This window comes from Lithobates pipiens, unplaced genomic scaffold, assembly GCF_037356315.1.
Source record: "Lithobates pipiens isolate NorthernLeopardFrog02 unplaced genomic scaffold, aLitPip1_a1.2 Scaffold_19, whole genome shotgun sequence".
Lineage (NCBI taxonomy): Eukaryota > Metazoa > Chordata > Amphibia > Anura > Ranidae > Lithobates > Lithobates pipiens.
In genome coordinates this window covers 335,750,992-335,769,626 of record NW_027507764.1, presented here as the reverse complement: position 1 = coordinate 335,769,626, position 18,635 = coordinate 335,750,992, and the positions used below count along the sequence as shown (strand labels likewise).

The following is an 18,635-nucleotide window of genomic DNA, read 5'->3' as shown; positions in this document are numbered from 1 at the left end:
TCTATTTTTTTTTTTAAACCATTTAAGTGGTATCCAGATCGACGAGTGATGTAGAAGATAAAGTAACTGTGGGTCCCAAAACATTTTAATTAAAGTTACACGCCCTACCACTGATAAAGTTAATTTAGTCCATACTCTACTCTTCACCTTAAATTTATCCAATATAGGGACCAAGTTATAATTTATATATTGCCTTATGTTAGAAAAAACCCACATTTAAAGGATGTAACAACCTGTATTTTATGATCTATCTGGCCTAAAGCTGGTGTTAAATCATCAATTGGCAATAGCACTGATTTTTCCCAATTCATAACAAACCCCAAGAAACTACCAAAGGTCTTAATCAGTTTTATCGCACATGTCAGGGATTGATCTGTATCTCCGAGGAATAGTAAAGCATCATCTACGTACAAGGACATTTTTTGTCCTCTCTTCTTCCTATCTCAAATCCCCTGCCAGTGGTTGTATGTCTAATTGCTATTGCCAGTGGTTCTATAGCCAATTCAAATAGCATTGGTGATAGTGGGCACCCCTGCCTAGTACCTCTGGACAGAGAGAAATATTCTGATGAGCCATTTATCTGTATACATGCTTGTGGAGCTGAATACAATAATCAAATACCCAACCCAAACTTCTGTAGAACCTCCCATAAACATGTCCAGTTGAGGCAGTCAAATGCTTTGGCTGCGTCTAGGGAGAGAATTGCTACCTTTTAACTTCTACAAAGGCTGCTATCATGTCGTTGACTATACTAGGACTGAAGGCAGTGCCTCACTCACCATGTTATTGTGTTAAAAGTGAAAGGGGCATTGAGCTCCAAAATTACTGCTGCCCCTGTTAAAGAGGAAGTAAACCCTTCCAAACAACTTGGACCTACAGGTAAGCCTAGATTAAGGCTTACCTGTAGGTCCAAGCAATATCTCCTAAACCTATATGGTTTAGGAGATATTTGCCCGAAAATGGGCACCGCTGTCTACGGCGCATGCGCCGTAGACAGCGGCGCGCAGGCGCACTAAATGCGGCAAATCCATGAATGGATTTGCCTAATTTGTCGACTCCCGTGCGCATGCGCGGGAGTGACGTCATCGCGGCTTCTCCGAGTGGCAGCGGCGGAGCTGCAAGACGCGACTCCCGTGCGCATGCGCGGGAGTGACGTCATCGCGGCTTCGCCGCTGTGATTCGTCGGAGCTGCGAGATGCCACCAGCAACATGGATGCGGCGGACTACAGGGATCAGCGGCGACTTCGCTGGCTCCTGTGTCAGGTAAGTGACACATAATGAGCTACTATGCGATGCATAGTAGTCCATTATGCTTTACCTTTGCAGGGAAAAAAAGAGGAAGTAAACCCATCAGGGTTTACTTCCTCTTTAACTCCTGCACTATGATTCAGCTCCGTTAACTACTCTCTGGTGAGGGTAGGGGAACAGGGAGATGTTTGCTGACTGGGCTGGTGTGTGGGGGGACTCTCTCCCAGCACCTACAGTTGATAATTCACTCCTGTCACCCACAACGACTGTAGATATGTGCAGGTACTGGGCTCAAGTAACAAGGCAAGCATCAGTCAGTGGGCAAAGTCTATCACTAACTTCCACTGCGTCTCAGCTCTGGCCTCTCAGTTTCATTGCCTCTTTCCATCCCTCTCTATTGTTGCTAACTTTTTCAGCCTCCTACCATGAGCCCCTGGTCATGATCTTCTCTCTCCCACAATTGGGTCTCACCATCTCTTCTCTCACCTCCTCCCCCATCCAATTACTCTGCCCCCTTCGCCCCCCCCCCCCCCCCTCCCCATCTTTACTTATGTCCTATTGACTCTTTTTTCTTCCTCCTCCCCAGTGTTGTCATGCTGCCTCATCTCCTCTAACCTGACCCCCAAAAATCCATCTTGCTATCCCTTTTCTTCTCTGTCCCAATTGGATCATGCTCTTCTTCTCTCCCTCTTCACCACCCTTGTCTCGTTGCCTCTTTTCTCCCCCTCCTGCTCATTTTGGTCTTTTGATACTTCTCTCACCCACCTTTCCAGTCTGGTTATGCTGACTTTTCTCTCTCATCCCAATCCAGACTCACTCCCTCTCCTCAATGCAGTAATGATGCCTCTTCTCTCTTCCTTCTCCATAAATCAGTCTGATTTCCTCTTCTGTCCATCTCCTTCCCAATGTGTCCATGCTGCCTCTTTTCTTTCTCTCCTTCCCAATAGAGTCATGCAGGTTCTTCTCTCCTTCCTCCTCAAACTGTATTTTCTGGATGATAAATATATAGTTCTGCTTTTTTTCCAAACATGCATGCTTAGTAAGACCGTATTGATTAAGTCTGCATGTTATCTGGCCTGACCTCATCATTTATTTACACTTTTTGTGTACTGAAAGAATTGGCTGTTAACTAAGTGCCCATGAGGTATTAGGTCATAGGCTCCAAAGGCAGGAAAACTCAGTGGGCATGGAGGGAACCAGTACTCAAATAGATAACAAGCAGGCAAAATTGCCTGCTCCCCAGGGCAAGAAATTAGCTGAGCTCATAGAGCAGGGATATGCAATTAGCGGACCTACAGCTGTGGCAGAACTCCAAATCCCATGAGGCATAGCAAGACTCTGACAGCCACAAGCATGACATCCAGAGGCAGAGGCATGATGGGACTTGTAGTTTTGCAAAAACTGGAGGTCCGCTAATTGCATATCCCTGTCATAGAGGAAACTGACTGAATCACACACTGTGCAATGGCTTAGAAGGTGCTTGCAATCAAGACTGAAGAGTAAGGTGATTGATGCACAATACACTTGTGGGCAGGTGGTAGATTGGGGTCCCCTCTAAGGTGTCTCCTCCCCCTGGGAGTAGACTAGGATACTAGGAAGGACCTAGGAGGAGAGCTGGGTCAGACTGCAGAGAAAGAGGAACAGGCAACATCATCTGCGTTCTCTTGCTCTCCCCCCTCCTAGGAGAGGGCATGGTGCCCTGGGGTTCCCCATCCTAGTTCCAGGAGAGAGAAGAGAGCCATGGAGCTGGTATGCCCCTCTGTTCCCCCATTCCAGTGCCAGGAGGAGTATGGGCCCATCTACCTGCAAGGAAGTGAGCCGCCACCTGCAAGGCCTGTTACAAGAGCCCATTTGCATTGGAGTTGTTCTATGAAAGTCATGATTGATTGCGGGTTCAGTAAAGGAAACATCCATCCATGTGGTGCCCTTATTTGGTAAGCATGCTGCTCGGAAGAGTGTGAGTTCTGCTAATGCTGTCAAGCCTGAAGAAGTTGCCCAGTGTCTGAAATCCCCTGGGAGTGAAGTGGATGAAGCACACAGGAGGATGGATCAGAGTCATCCCACAACTCACACATTGGGAAAGTCGCTGGGAAAAGTCCTGTATTGCCCAGAAGGTTGCTGTCACATTAGGGGTCAGCTTGGCTGCTTACTATGGCCACTTACTATATATGCGTCCATGAGAGGAAGCCCAACAGCAGCCAACACACTATTTAAAATTCATTTTTGCCTGGAGTTTTAACTGAATTATATTTCTGCTTGCAAAAAACAGGACGGGCTATGATCAAATACATAAATGGCCCAGTAACAGAAAACACTGACTTACCTTTACAAGTTTTCTTATGGATAAATTGCAGATTTGGTGTTCTGATGCTGCAATTATTTTTGTAAGCAAATGGCTGTATGCAACGGGCTACTCGTGATGCAGCTGCATATAACATGGTTTACGTAAATACTTTATGGACATATACACCCCTTGCAACAATAATTTCGCCCCCGACAACTAATTCTGCTAGTATCATATGGAATTATTCCCCAGGGGCAGTTTTTAGGAACCCTGGCACACTTCACAGCTATTTAAATGCAGTTTGTGTTACTTGTCAGAAAATCCCAGATAGGTTGAAATGTGAGATTTCTGCCCCTTATGCTCACTCAGTAACAACAGCTGTAGCTTAAGTGCCATTGGTCTTACTCATCCAGGCCCCATGGAGACTCTAGAGGCTTTTCTTCCTCTCTTTCAACTGAACCGGCCAAGGTGACAAGTTCATACAACAGGTGGTTTATAATACTGAAATTTCCGTACCACCTACACTAAAACAGTAACATGTTTAGAAACGCTACCAGGAAAATCAAGTCTGTGATATGATCCAACAGATACCCATCTTCTTTACAAGCATGATGTAACAAGCAAATATATGCAGTAGTCTTTGCCAACCGATCACATTTCAGCTAGAGCAGTGCTAAATCACACTTGTTTGGTTCCTATGGGCAACTGAATTGCGCTTTTTCTCTTTTACTGTGATAGTCTGCTGGTATTATGATAAAGGATTGACTCAGTCCAAATAAAGTATAAACTAATAATTACAAATATTCATTTCATTTTTATCTGGGAAAGAGAATACTCACAGATAAGAAGTCAAATGTCTTTTCACCAAATAGTCTGTTAGCAATATTCAATGTATATGAAGAACCAGATTTCTTATTAATCTGAGCATTCAGTGTTTGGAAATTGGAATGGACATCTTTAACAGCATCAAAATGTAAAACCTATATATAAAAAGAACAAATAAAAATGATAACTGAACCTTTAAAGTTAATTTATCTGGTAAAATAATCACATTTCATATGAAACAGACATGTATGCAAAGACTACCAGTTGTCCATAAAAAGGACTTCATAATAAATATTTTCTGTCAGAAAGTTTTTTTTGTGATGGTTGTATAAACAATCATTTCTGACAGTTCTCGGCTGCATTCCTTCAGCCATGAATACTGATCAGCTGTGATTGGCTACAGCTGATCACATGGTACAGGGAGGTGGTGCTTGGCCCTGTACCTTGTGATCAAACTGACCGATCACAGAGCTCCCAGAAGTTCTAAATGACTGCATCAGTAGCAGCCATATTTACTACTGGCCATGTGATTCCATGTGGTCACAATGATCACATGGTACCAAGGTGGAGCACCGCCAATCAGGACACAGATCAGTTATCCGCTGTGTCCCCTTGGACATAACGGTCATGCTGATGCGCCGGGAACACCCACTCAGAACGGTGCTTGTCCCACTGGCCATTTATGTACAGTGGTTTGGTGGGAAGTGGTTAAGGATGGTTGTTCTGATTGTGTTATATTAAAGAGGTTCTGCAGTCTGCTCACATAATTTGTAATAAAAACATCTTTGCCGTTCTGAAGCTTCCCTCAAACCACTTTGTGTGTTATTTTATATATATTGTGATTCTGTACTTGCCAAATATGCTGAAGACATCTCCCTCCACTGAGTCTGGCTGCAGCCATTTTAACTATGGGCAGCAGAAGCTGCTGCCTGTTCACTTCCTGGATTTACACAGACACACACCTCCAGCTCTCATTGGCCCTCTTATGACTCATCCCTCTCCCTTCCTGGCAAACTCTCACAAGAGCGAGAGAGAGAGCTATGCATGATGCCAAAAGCCTACACTATTTACCAGACTAGGAACAGAAAGTGGGCTGTATAAGTTATTTACTCACAGATAAAAAAAAAATGTTTTATTATCCAAAGTTAAAACAACAAGGGCAAAGGATTTGATAGATGGAAGGTTGAAAAAATTACTGAAGTTGCGCTTTAAATTGTGTTCCTTGTGTTTGTTTAGTCTCTTGAATGTACAAGCTTCGGTTTCAATGTTTTGCTGGGCTTGAAAAGATAAAGGGTTAGTTCACCTTTTCAGAAAAAAATGAAAACACCATACATTTTTCCCACTCCCTAGTCCCCTCTGTATTTACCTCTATTGGTGATGATCTTTTTGACCCTCTTTGACATCTAATGCCGCATACACACGTAGCCGACTATCCGGCGGACTTCCCGCCGGACTGTCCGGCGGACTTTCCGAACGGGCTACTTGCCCACACACGGCACTTTTTCAGCAGACTAATAAGGCGTACTAAGTCCGCCGGACTATCCGCAGTACTTTTGAAATGAACGGACTCGCCCACACACGCGGGGGAAAGTCCACTCATTTTGAGCACGTCTCCAGGTAGGCGGGGCCCGCGAAGGAGACGTCGCTGGTCCCGCCACCTGGTATGGACTTAAAGGGGAACCCCAACGCCGGAAAAAAACGGCGTGGGGGTCCCCCCCAGGTCCACATCAGACCCTTGTCCGGGCACGCTACCCGGCCAGCCAGGAAAGGGGTGGACGAGCGAGCGCCCCCCCTCTTGAGCCGTACCAGGCTGCGTGCCCTTAACATGGGGGGTGCCTTGGGGAAGGGGGGGCCACGCGGCCCCCCACCCCAAAGCACCTTGTCCCCATGTTGATGAGGACAAGGGCCTCTTCCCAACAACCCTGGCGTTGGTTGTGCGGGGTCTGCGGGCGGGGGGCTTATCGGAATCCGGGAGCCCCCTTTAATAAGGGGGCCCCCGGATACCGCCCCCCCACCCTATGTGAATGAGTATGGGGTACAATGTACCCCTACCCATTCACCTGTAAAAAAAAGTAAAAAAAAAAAAAACCACACAAGGGTTAAAATAGTTTATTGCACAGCTCTGGGGGTCTTCTCGCCGGACTCCTCCACTATCTTCTTCTAGCTCTTTTGCTAGCGGAGGAGCCCGGCTTTCTTCCTCGCCGCCACCCTCTTCTTCCGACTTCGGGGGTCTTGTCCCCCTCTTCGGTTCTTCTTGCCGGGCCACCGCGCCTTCTTCTAGCTCTTTTACAGGCGGTGGCCCGGTCTTCTGTCACCGCCTTCTGTTCTTCTCTTCAGATTTTGCCTTGTCGCTCTCTCTGCTCACAATGACAGGGACAAGGCGCGCAGCGACTTATATAGGGACATCACCGGATGATGTCCCCGCCTATTATGATGTCACAGTCCCAGCATCCTCTGGGACTGTGACACCATAATGGGTGGGGACATCATCCGGTGATGTCCCTATATAAGTCGCCGCGCATCGCATCCGTGCCACTGTGAGTGGAAGATGCGACGAGGCAACATCTGAAGAGAAGAACAGAAGGCGGTTTCAGAAAACTGGGCCACCGCCTGTAAAAGAGCTAGAAGAAGGCGCGGTGGCCCGGCAAGAAGAACGAAGAGGGGGACAAGACCCCCGAAGTCGGAAGAAGAGGGCGGCGGCGAGGAAGAAAGCCGGGCTCCTCCGCTAGCAAAAGAGCTAGAAGAAGATGAGTACGGCGAGAAGACCCCCGAAGACGGAAGACCCCCGGAGCTGTGCAATAAACTATTTTAACCCTTGTGTGTTGTGTTTTTTTTTTACTTTTTTTTTTACAGGTGAATGGGTAGGGGTACATTGTACCCCATACTCATTCACATAGGGTGGGGGGCCAGTATCCGGGAGCCCCCTTATTAAAGGGGGCTCCCGATTCCGATAAGCCCCCCGCCCACAGACCCCGCACAACCAACAGCCAGGATTGTCGGGAGAGGCCCTTGTCCCCATGTTGAGGGCACGCGGCCTGGTACGGCTCAGGAGGGGGGGGCGCTCGCTCGTCCCCCCTTTTCCTGGCCGGGTAGCGTGCTCAGACAAGGGTCTGATGTGGACCTGGGGAGGACCCCCACGCCGATTTTTTCAGCATTGGGGTTCCCCTTTAAGTCCATACGAGGTGACGGGTCCAGCGACGCCTCCTTCGCTGGCCCCTTCTACCTGGATACGTGCTCAAAACGAGCAGACTTTTCTCCGCGCGGGAAAAGTCAGCTCATTTCAAAAGTACGGCGGACTGGCATACCAACGGCCGGATTGTCAGCCAAAATGAGAGTCCGGCGGGAAGATTGGAGTGCAAAAATACTTTCTAAGTCCGCCGTACTTTCGGGTAAAAAAAAGTCCGCCGGAGGCTACACGTGGGGGGATTGTCCGGCGGACTTGAGTTTGCCGGACTTTTGCACCCGATTGTTTGATCGTGTGTATGCGGCATAACACACAGTGCAAAAGGGTAATTTGTCATTTGTATCAAATTTATTTTAGGTGCACTTGAAAAGGCTGACTTTAAGTTTGGCAGTTTTGTAGAATGTTAATGCAAAATTGACTATCTAATAAAATTATGTTCTAATATAATATGAGATGAGTATATACTGTACAGTTTAGTCACATGCATGTTTAATTCAATTGGGCAACATTCCAATGATCTGCAGGGTAGATTATTTTCTAGTTCCACAAAGTGTTAGCTGGAAAGTCACAGAGGTTACTGACTCAGAGTACTGAAGAAAGATGGTTGAATTGATAGCCAGGCAGCCAGCATCTTAAAGAGAAAGTATAGTGCATATTCAGTGCATGCATATTCTAAAAGGATGGAATTAGGGTCCAAGCTTTTGCCACAAAAAATAAACAAAAAAGCACACAAAATTAAAAAAGGCAGTGGAACAGGTTTGCATTAAGGCTCAGCCCTCCAACAGAATATATTTATTTATATCTTCATTCGCTCTTTCACTGCCCCATTTTGCTGTGTGGAGCAATGCTTCTGGGGCAAAGCACGAACTCACATAAAGGAGAGTGAGCGCAGCAATGGCAGCCCTAATGTGTATTACAGGTTACATTTAAAAGGATGACTGCATGTCTAAAAAAATGGCTTTTATATGCAGGCACACCTATATCTCTTGCAAATATAGATGCAGGCCTCTTGTTTTTCTTTGTGTTTCTAGAGTTGTCGTCACAGAAATCAAATGGGAATGCAGAATAGATGTCTTCCTGGTTATGCTAATGCCGCGTACAGACGATCGGACATTCCGACAACAAAACCATGGATTTTTTTTTTGCAATGGATGTTGGCTCAATCTTGTCCTGCATATACAGGGTCACACGAATGTTGTCGGAAATTCCGATCACCAAGAACGCGCTGACATACAACACGTATGACGAGCCGAAAAAATGAAGTTCAATAGTCCACGCGGCTCTTCTGCTTGATTCCGAGCATGCGCCGACTTTTGTACATCAGAATTGTGTACACACGCTCCGAATTTCCGACAACAAGTTTTGTTGTCGGAAAATTAGAGAACCAGCTCCCAAACATTTATTGTCGGAAATTCCAACAGCAAATGTTAGATGAAGCATACACACAGTCGGAATTTCTGACAACAAGCTCACATCGCACATTTGTTGTCGGAAATTCCGATCGCGTGTACACTGCATTAGACTTGGTCTGCAGTTACAGTGCAGGCTGTAGATTGACTGATTGTAAAAAATACAATGTTACCTTGGCCTGAACATCTGATGACAGAAAAAAAAATGGGATCCAATGTTGTTTGGTATCCCTAAATGTTCCTAAGTTCACATTTAGGAACAGGTTACATGTTCCTGAGCACCCACACATTGGCCTGGACTTCTGTTATCAGATGTCTAAGCCAAGATTAACATTGCATTGTTTACATTCAGCCTACAGAGTCCCATCCGCTGTGACATTGGGTTGAGGTTCCTCTCCCCCGTAGCCACTGTCACATTTAAAATTGGCCCACTGCCCACATCACTACATAATTCATTCACCAAGATCTATGTTGGAATGAACAAGTCCCATCTCCCACTGCGACAGACTTGCAGTTCTCAGTGGACTAGGAGTGCGCCGATAAGTGCACTCCTAGTCCATTGACACTTCCTTCCACTTTCTAACTGGTACGAGAGCTGGAGGAATGGTTTGCAGGAGCCCAACATTGTACCCCAGATCCCCTGATCGTGGGTGCAATGATTTGCAAGCTCCTTGAGAAAAATTTAGTTTCCTGCAAAATATGTGCATATATTTTTTCTTAAAGACAAACTTTAAAAGAGCTAATATGTTTTACAAATAAAGTTATGACTATTCAGTCATAATTGGGCATTTGTAAAAATCCAAATTTCTATTCTTAAAGTGTATGTCCAGCAAAAACTATTTTTATCTAGTTTTAGAAGGATCCCTGTCTGGTTTCTACTACTATCCAGGACTATTGGATAGATTTCCTGCCATGATGAAACCGTTTTATCAAACAGGAAGAGGAAATCTGCAAGAGGTACACAGATAATATTAAAAATCCACCAGGGTCAGTAGTCTCCCCCTACTCTGTTAAAGGAAAGCCATTTATTCATGTTTATTTTTCTGTTGGAGCATACAAGAGTAACAGCTATAATAGCGCACCTGTCCCCTCTTAGGAATAGGTGTGCATTTTGTTACACTCTTGAATTCTATTCTTTTCAGAGCAGAAATGTCAGCCCTATTACAGTCTGTAAGGCTTCCATAGAGGCTGACCTGTCTTCTCTTGCCTAAGCTTTGAGTTGATAAGTGACGTACTTCCCAGGCTGCTGCAGCAGGGCAAAATTGTAAATTCACAAAAAATACATTTTCTTTTATGTAATCCTGGCAATCTCAACATTAAATGACAGTTTTCGGATGTCTGTTAAGAGCACTAAACTCAAGCAGGAGATAGAATACTTACAGTTCGACAGTTTACTACAAGTAAATAATTGAACGAGCATTTTCAAAACAGACCTAGAGTAGAATACAAATTGGGTTGTAATGTATTAGTATTTCATCGATGAGAAAAGGTCTTATTGCAGGCCTGAGCACCCCAGTTATGTGGCCGGGCAGTGTTTAAACAACATGGGTGTCTCTACAGGTGAATTCAACTGCAAAATTTCATAAAATATGATGTAGGCAAGGTGGCCGAAAAGGGCGCAGCCTGGAAGTGACTATCTTTTGGTAAACACTCGTTGCTATTTATTTTGGAATGCCTGCAATGTTAAAGGAAGCCAAGCCAAATTCACCTTTGAGGTGCATATCTATATAGTACAAACTTGTTCTGTTAGCAATCGTAGCCAAGTACAAAGAACACCTGGCATAAAAACTTTACAACTGCAATAAAGTACATATGCCTGCAGTAAGGATTACCATGAAATTCCTTTTTATAGAGTGACTCAGTCTAGGACCTTCCCATACTGATAAAACCTATTATCTTCTTGGTAGTTTGGATTGCCAGAGGTACTTGACCTATGACAACATCAAATCTAGCAATAAGAGCCAACCATAGTGCAAAGATGTACATTTTAATCTGGCATTGTTGCTTGTATTCTGTTAAACTGTATGGACAATCTATTATTCACATAAGCTATTTATGTAAGAATACTGATTATGAGAACCCTATACTAAAATAAATATGCAGGCTGTCATTATCAACCTCTCCTTTTAGAAAATGCCAGTTCAAGTGTTTGGTTGGTTAGACTTGTTTGGGGAGGGCGGAGAGGGAGGGGGAGGAAAATGACCATAACGTATGCTTATTCCTCAATGATTATACTATTTGACTACTCAACAAATAGCAGGTACAGCAAAAACCAAAAAGGATTGAGTAAGGATGTTGAAATGTTAATGGTACAGCATTTATTCTATTGAATTGTTATAAACACAATGCTAGTATGTAACATGCCTGTTAAATGTAACCTGTATACAACGATTGTTATTATATAAAAGAAAGTTTAAAAAAGTTAAGTTAAAAAAGGACTTCACCCTGCCCTCATTGACTGCATACTTATTCTGGGTCTGTAAATTAAAGTATTTTGGCAGAAACAGAATGGCAGCTAGCATTTTCTGAAAGAAGTCAGTGATGGCAGACTGCAATTGTAACTTGATACAGATCTTGGCGTTATCGTGTTTAAAAAAAATAAAATAAAGTATATGTTTGAAAGAAATGATCTAATTTCATTGGTATTCAGCCAGTAGACTGATCTATGGCTCTTTGATAACTCTGATGTTAATCAACCCAGCCTTTCAAAATATACTGTATTCATTGGCGTATAACATGCACGTTTTCCCCCTGAAAATTATGTGCAAATAGCGTGTGCATGTTATACGCCAATACTTACATTTTATCTGCCACTGGAGGGGGGGGGCAGGGAGGAGGGCGAGACGAGCGCCATCAGATTACATACAGTGAGAGTCTCCTGTTTACTTGGCGGCCTCTGTAATAGGAAGTCCCGTATCCTGGGCCGCCATTGGACCACTGTTCTGTCTATCATAGGAGATTCTCACTGTATGTAATCTGTCGGCGCTTGTCCCGCCCCCCCTCCAGGCTGCAGATGGGCATCGATCAGGCTGCACTGGTGGCAATGTTGAGGCTGCTGCATTGAAGGCAGTGGTGAGGCTGCTGCATTGAAGGCAATGGTGACAAATAATTCATAAGTCCAATGTGAAAAAATCCAAGTTAACTAAGTGAAAAGTGATCCAGAAAATGTAATATGGATAATATCACCATGGTAACAGCGAGCTTTGAAAGAAGATGGCAAAGTCCTCCACCTAATAGTATCCAGAAATGCTTACCGGATAGCTTATCAGATGCTCCGAAAGATGTCAGGTGTGATGAAACGCATGGGGTTGAGCCTGCTGTGACGTCATTGCATTGCCAGATGTTTACGTGCAGCCATTTTGCTGGAGTTTATGCATTGAACACCAATTTATTCCTTTTTAAATGTGAAGGTTATGTATTTAACCACTTGCAGACCGGACCAATTTGCTGGTCAAAGACCAGACCCCTTTTTGTGATTCGGCACTGCGTCACTTTAACTGACAATTGCGCGGTCGTGCGACGTGGCTCCCAAACAAAATTGACGTCCTTTTTTTCCCACAAATAGAGCTTTCTTTTGGTGGTATTTGATCACCCCTGCGGTTTTTATTTTTTGCGCTATAACCAAAAATAGAGTGACAATTTTGAAAAAAACGCATTATTTTTTACTTTTTTTTATAATAAATATCCCCCAAAAATATATAAAAAAAAATTTTTTCCCTCAGTTTAGGCCGATACGTATTCTTTTACATATTTTTGGTAAAAAAAAATCGCAATAAGCGATTATTGATTGGTTTGCGCAAAAGTTATAGCGTTTACAATATAGGGATAGTTTTATAGCATTTTTATTAATAATTTTTTATAATTTTTTTTTTTACTAGTAATGGCGGCGATCAGCGATTTTTATTGTGACTGCGACATTGTGGGGGACCCATCGGACATTTTTGACACATTTTTGGGACCATTGTCATTTATACAGTAATCACTGCTATATAAATGCAGTGATTCCTGTGTAAATGACACTGGCAGTGAAAGGGTTAACCAGTTGGTGGCAGTGTAGGGGTTAAGTGTTCCTAGGGGTGTGTTACTAACTGTGGGGGGGTTGGGCTTTCATTTAGGGAACACTGATCTCTGCTCCAATCACATGGAGCAGAGATCAGCGTCACTAGTTGCTAGGCAGAATGGAGAAATGTTGTTTACACAGCATTTCCTCCATTCGGCCGCTCCGTGAGACGATCGCGGGGATGCCCGCGGCGATCGAGCCCGCGGGTCCCGCGACCGGACTCACGGGGGTCCCGACCAGCGCGGGAGCGCGCCGCCGGTGGCGCGCTCCCGATGGCAGGGCGGCATTGAATATTGGACGTACCTGTACGCCAATATGCCTGCCCGTGCCATTCTGTCGACGTACATCGTCGTGCGCTGGTCGGGAAGTGGTTAATATTAAAAAAATTATTTTTATTGGTACACACTACTGTGTAGAACTTTTATCTTTTGGTATGAATGCACATGATCCTGTGATCGAGAATTAAGCATTTCAAGATACTATTAGGTGGAGGACTTTGGGGTTGATTTACTAAAGGCAAATCCACTTTGCACTGCAAGTGCACTGAATGTGCATTCGCTGTAGATCTGAGGGGAAGATCTAAAATGAGGGGAAGCTCTGCTGATTTTATCATCCAATCATCTGAAAACTAAAATTCTGTTTTTTTATTTTCCTTGCATGTCCCCCTCAGATATACAGTGACTACACTTTCAGTGCACTTGTAGTGCAAAGTGGATTTGCCTTTAGTAAATCAACCCCTTTGTGCCATCTTCTTTCAAAGCACCTTCTTCATTTAAAGGTTACCACGGAGGATATCTTCCATATCACATTTTCTGGATCACTCTTCACTTATTCTTTTTAACTTGGATTTTTTCACATTGGACTTCTGAATTTTTTTCACATTATTTTGTGGTTGGGGTTAGTGCAACATGTGATTATATATATTATAAATAACCTCTAAAACATTTAGCATAGTTTGAGATTTCAGATAAATACCATTACATAAATGAGCTACTGTTATTCTTAATCAGGCTGTTAATACTCACCTTTAATACTTGTTCACTTGTTTTACCTTTAGCCCCCATGGAAATCATGGCCAATGCAGCTGAGATACTTAATGGAGAGAAAAAAATATTCCCTGTGGGGTTACATTCACTTAATTTTCTGAATAAATCAAGTGAAAAGTTAGTGTTAGCAGAAGTCAGTGCATCCATTTTGGTTCCTGTAAAGACAATATAGCATTATGATTAGTTTATGTATTATCTGTAAAGTCAAATGTACTGAAACCATTGATGGACTCCGGTCAAAATGTTTTTTTTTTCAGCCTTTAAGTAATAAGAAGTAACTATGTTTGTTAACCTCTGTCATTTTTGCAATTGGTAAGGCTGTAATTTACTTTAATAATCAAGCCAGGAGGAAAGAGTAAGGACTGATCTAGGAAATATTTGAGTAATTGAAAATTATGGTGAGGGTTCTTATGCTGGTATTGGAGCATGGAAGGGTTGTGTTTACTTAAAGTTAGGGTTACGGTTAAGTTTACAGAGAGGGTTAGTGTTAAGGTTTACAGGCCGTGTGTATGGTGGCCCTAAGGGTAGAAATTCCATCTACCTTAAAAATCCAATCTCTCAGCACCATAAGCTGACATATCTTGAAAATAAAGCAAATTGAAATCAAGTTTCTAAATATCTGCATGATGACAAATGCCTAAATGCTTTCAATCATTAGGGGGCCAAATACACTAAAAACTTTTGTATGACTTTACCTTAAAGTTGGTCATGTGAGGACCATGGAGGCAACCAGTGCTGTCAGTTTACTCTGGCAATGCTAGTTGCCTGGCTGTCATGCTAACCATCTTGATTCAGCACTTTAATTCTGTGACCCAGAATAAATATGCAGCTAAAGACTTCAAGCTTTATTTTGACTCCTTATCTGCACGTTTTTCATTTTAGAGATTAAAAGTATGTAAACCAGAAGATCCGCATAACAGCCAGACCAACATTTTCTAAATATAAGCACAAATGACTTTAAATTACGTTGTGGAACAAACGGAAACAAATAATTTATAAAGCACTTTTATTAAAGTGTAATGTGTATGTAAATAAAACAACTTAGGCCCCCTTTACATGGGCATTGTCAGTACGGGAAAACCAGGAGGTTGAGGCACATTTTTAACTTGCCTTAGCCACCTGTCAAACTCAGGCTGCCAGACAGCCCCATATGCATTGCTGTGGCTTCAAATCTGTACTATGTGGTGCAGCAAAAAAATTAAAAAATAGAGCATGTTGTGTTCAGCAGGTGGTACAGCCCACCACCACGCCCCAAGAGGTGAATGGGGCTGCACTGCGAATGCATACAATGGACTTGGTTGCGGCACAGTGCAGATGAGCATCAGTGGGAAATCCCTCTTTGAAAAAGCATGTGGGAGGTGGCATATCTCCTTCTGATTTCCTGGTAATAGCGGGCCAGCCACTGCTGACATGTCCCACCATGGATCACAGGTCAGCAGCTAGGTTCATGTAAAAGAAGCCTTTTGCTACCTGTGAATATACGTTCAGCTGCAATATATTAATAGGCACCTTGTTTCTGGTGATCTGGTCAGCAACAGAACGAATGCTGCATGTATACAACTACCTTTTACACACAAGTGTAGGGCTCACAAAGCAATTTTGCCTTACATTTCAGTAGCATGGAAGCATACAAACAAAGCCATATGTTGTGGTATGGTACATTTCTATATGGGGCCATACAAAATGTAAACCGGAACACAAATATTACATACAATGCGGGTTGAAGCCACAGCAATATGTTGATCCCATTCTGGTTCTTAAGCAAACATTTACATTTTTTTACTGTTATGCTGTGCTATGCTGTTAGAGTGAGCACTAACCGAGAGATCAAACTCAATCAATTCATTCAAAAACGAAAGAAAGCCTTTCTGGGTGGCGTTCCATGTTAGGCAGTCATATAAATACCACTTTGTTCTAGCCAGCTCTGACACTTTTTGCAAACAAAATTTGAAACTGATATGCCTTACCCTTTGTATTTTTTTTCCAGGCTTGTGAAAAGCTTTCAGCTGTATATTTCACAGAGCTGGGCGGTGACGGGTTGTTGCTGCAGCCTTTTCCCACAGATTGTGAAACTAACAAGACAGCGTAAGAGGAAGAAGAAGAAAGAGGAGGGATTACAGATAGAGAAAGACGTGACCAGTACACAGGATTTCTTAAGTGAAAATCCAGCTGAAAACACAAATTATATAGCTATATGAAATTTAAGGACATTTATGAATGCAAAAAAAAAAAAAAAGAAGAAGAAAGGACTGTAATAGATTAGTGGCACTTTCAAAAGAAGTTGGTTACGGAGTCCTACTGCCACTATAGGCTGACACTTAACCCCTTCACTTTTCATAAAGCTGGTATCATTCTTGTGCTACAGAGGTAGCTGTCAAATGACCTGGATCCTGCTGGACTGCAATTCCATCTGTCTTGCAAAATATTCTGTCCTTTATTAGATGTGACAGCAAATGCTGCTCTCCAGTCCTCTATCAAGCCTCTTCATTTGGGTGGCGCCCAGTAAGTGCTTGCTCTTCTCCCTGTCTGATCTTTCTATCAGCAACGCCTGGCCCCTGAAAACCCATCTCTCCAACTAAGACCCCCTTTATCAGCTCAAGGAAGTTCCCCCCCCCCAAACATTCCTTGCTTGATACATGTGAATGTGTATATACACACATACACAGAAGCATTACATATACAGTACTTCACTAAACCACCACATTTTGCTTTTGTGGGCCACCAGTTTTTCAAACTTCCCTAGATGCTCAAATCACATACCCAATTCTTCTTAGTAGATAAATTGAGCCATCATTTCAGGGGTAATGGCTGGCACCAAGACATTGGGAGTCAAGAAATTCAGAGTGAGATGTCCCTGCATTGGCTATTGTTTGACTTGTAAATAACACTGCTGTTTGAATAATTCCATGAAAACATAATTAAAGTTTACCATTTGTACGTAAAGTCTGATCACTCAGGAAGTGCAAAGCAAGATACATTTCACCATTTACCTGAACATGCCTCCAAAATGTGTGGTCCAAAAATCAAATAACAAAAATGTAATAAACTGTAGTTTAACAAAAAATATATATTGCTGGGGCTTAAATACACTCAAGGAGATGTAGGGCCAAGCTCTTTTTGCCCTACTTCTCCTGCGGGCATGGACGTCCGCAAAACTTTTTTCAGGGGGGGGGGGGGGGGGGGCATAATTTTAGGGTCACCCATGCACCACCCCTTTTCAACAATGTAATTTTCACATTATCAGGGTCAGAGACTGCAGACGTAGTACAGTCCCTAGGGTAAGTAATGGATAATGGCCAACAGGCCCTCTTACCATACCCAGCAAAACTACAGCAGTGATCCCTCCGGCTGGATGATGCTCACTCTTGGTGACTCTGGTCAGTAGTGTATATCTGTACCCTGGTAGTGGCTCAGTCTTTCTCTCGCTGGTGGTGCTGGGCAATGTGGCTCTCTCTCTGGCCTCCGTCCAGCACACTCCTCATTCTTTGTCCTGTATCACTCTCTCCTTCAGCCTTTTTTCCAGGCTGCAGTCTCTCAATTTCTCTTGATCGAGCTGTAGCCTCCCCCCTGTGGAAAATGGGGCTGTCAATCTTTGGGACTACATGTCCCATGATGCTCTCCTCTCCTAGTCTCCTTTGATTCTCCCTCAGTTATGGCCAATAGGGAAGGAACGGAGCGGGCAGGAAGCTGGGCGGGGAACCTGGTGAGACCGCCATCTCTTCTCCCTGACAGGAGGAAGGGGGGGGGGGATTGGGGGAAACATCTTATAGCCTGCAGCTTGCCTTTCTCCTGTCACAGTGCTGCTGAGTTCTCTGCTGGTTTGAGCAGGAAAAAAAGCCTGAAATCACACTACACTGATGGGGGAGCTTGACAGCACCTTGATGGTATCCCCCCCACTGGCGGGTGGCACCCGGGTGCGGGCTGCCCCCACCCTGATAGCGACTGTGCTGAATTTAAGATCAGATCCCCGATTCCAGGGGGGGCACTTGACCCCCCTTGCCCCTACCTGTGGACGCCCATGCCTGCGGGTCACAGGAGTGCATTTAGTTCTGCACTCTTGTGACCTGTATTCAGTAGACAGCGGGCCAAAATCCACCGTCACCCGACATCCCACAGGCAGTCCAGGCTCTGGAGCGATCTTGACTTTAATGTCAGGATCCACCCAGATGCCTGAGCAGGAGCTGGCTCAGGCTCTCAGCATGCTGCTGAGAGCCTGAGTCAGCCACTACCACCCCCTCCAAAGCCCAGCACTCCAGTTAGCACTTGAGGGACAGAGCAGGGAGCTGGTGACCGACAGCCACCAGCTCTCTGCTTATTGAAGACCGAGAACTGAGCAATCCCCAGTCTTCGATCACTCAGTTCTCAGATTTAGAGGTGGCAGGGGACAGATGCGGTATCAGACTGATTCTGCATCTAAATAGGGATTTATGGCTGTTTTTTTTTTTTTTTTTTAAACCCGCACCTCTTTTAAAGTTCAGCTACACTTTTGAAACAAGTTTCTAACTGGCCCTTCATTAAGTGATCACAGAGTTCAGATATGTGTCCAAAATAAAAAGCAGTCTGGAGCAGCACTTTCTCC

The 18,635-nt window shown here is 44.0% G+C and overlaps 1 protein-coding gene across 1 annotated transcript in view; it reads right to left on the bottom strand.

Annotated features, from left to right (window-relative positions):
• Positions 1-16,185, bottom strand: part of LOC143996816 (leukocyte elastase inhibitor-like) — a 30,597-nt gene extending 14,412 nt beyond the window's left edge. Inside the window, exons 1-3 of the mRNA XM_077492096.1 lie at positions 16,024-16,185; positions 14,036-14,211; positions 4,372-4,512 (exon numbers count right to left, since the gene is read on the bottom strand). Coding sequence (XP_077348222.1) covers positions 4,372-4,512; positions 14,036-14,203 — 309 coding nt within the window. The 5' untranslated portion in view covers positions 14,204-14,211; positions 16,024-16,185. The remainder of the gene's footprint in view (positions 1-4,371; positions 4,513-14,035; positions 14,212-16,023) is intronic.
• Positions 16,186-18,635: the final 2,450 nt, after the last annotated feature.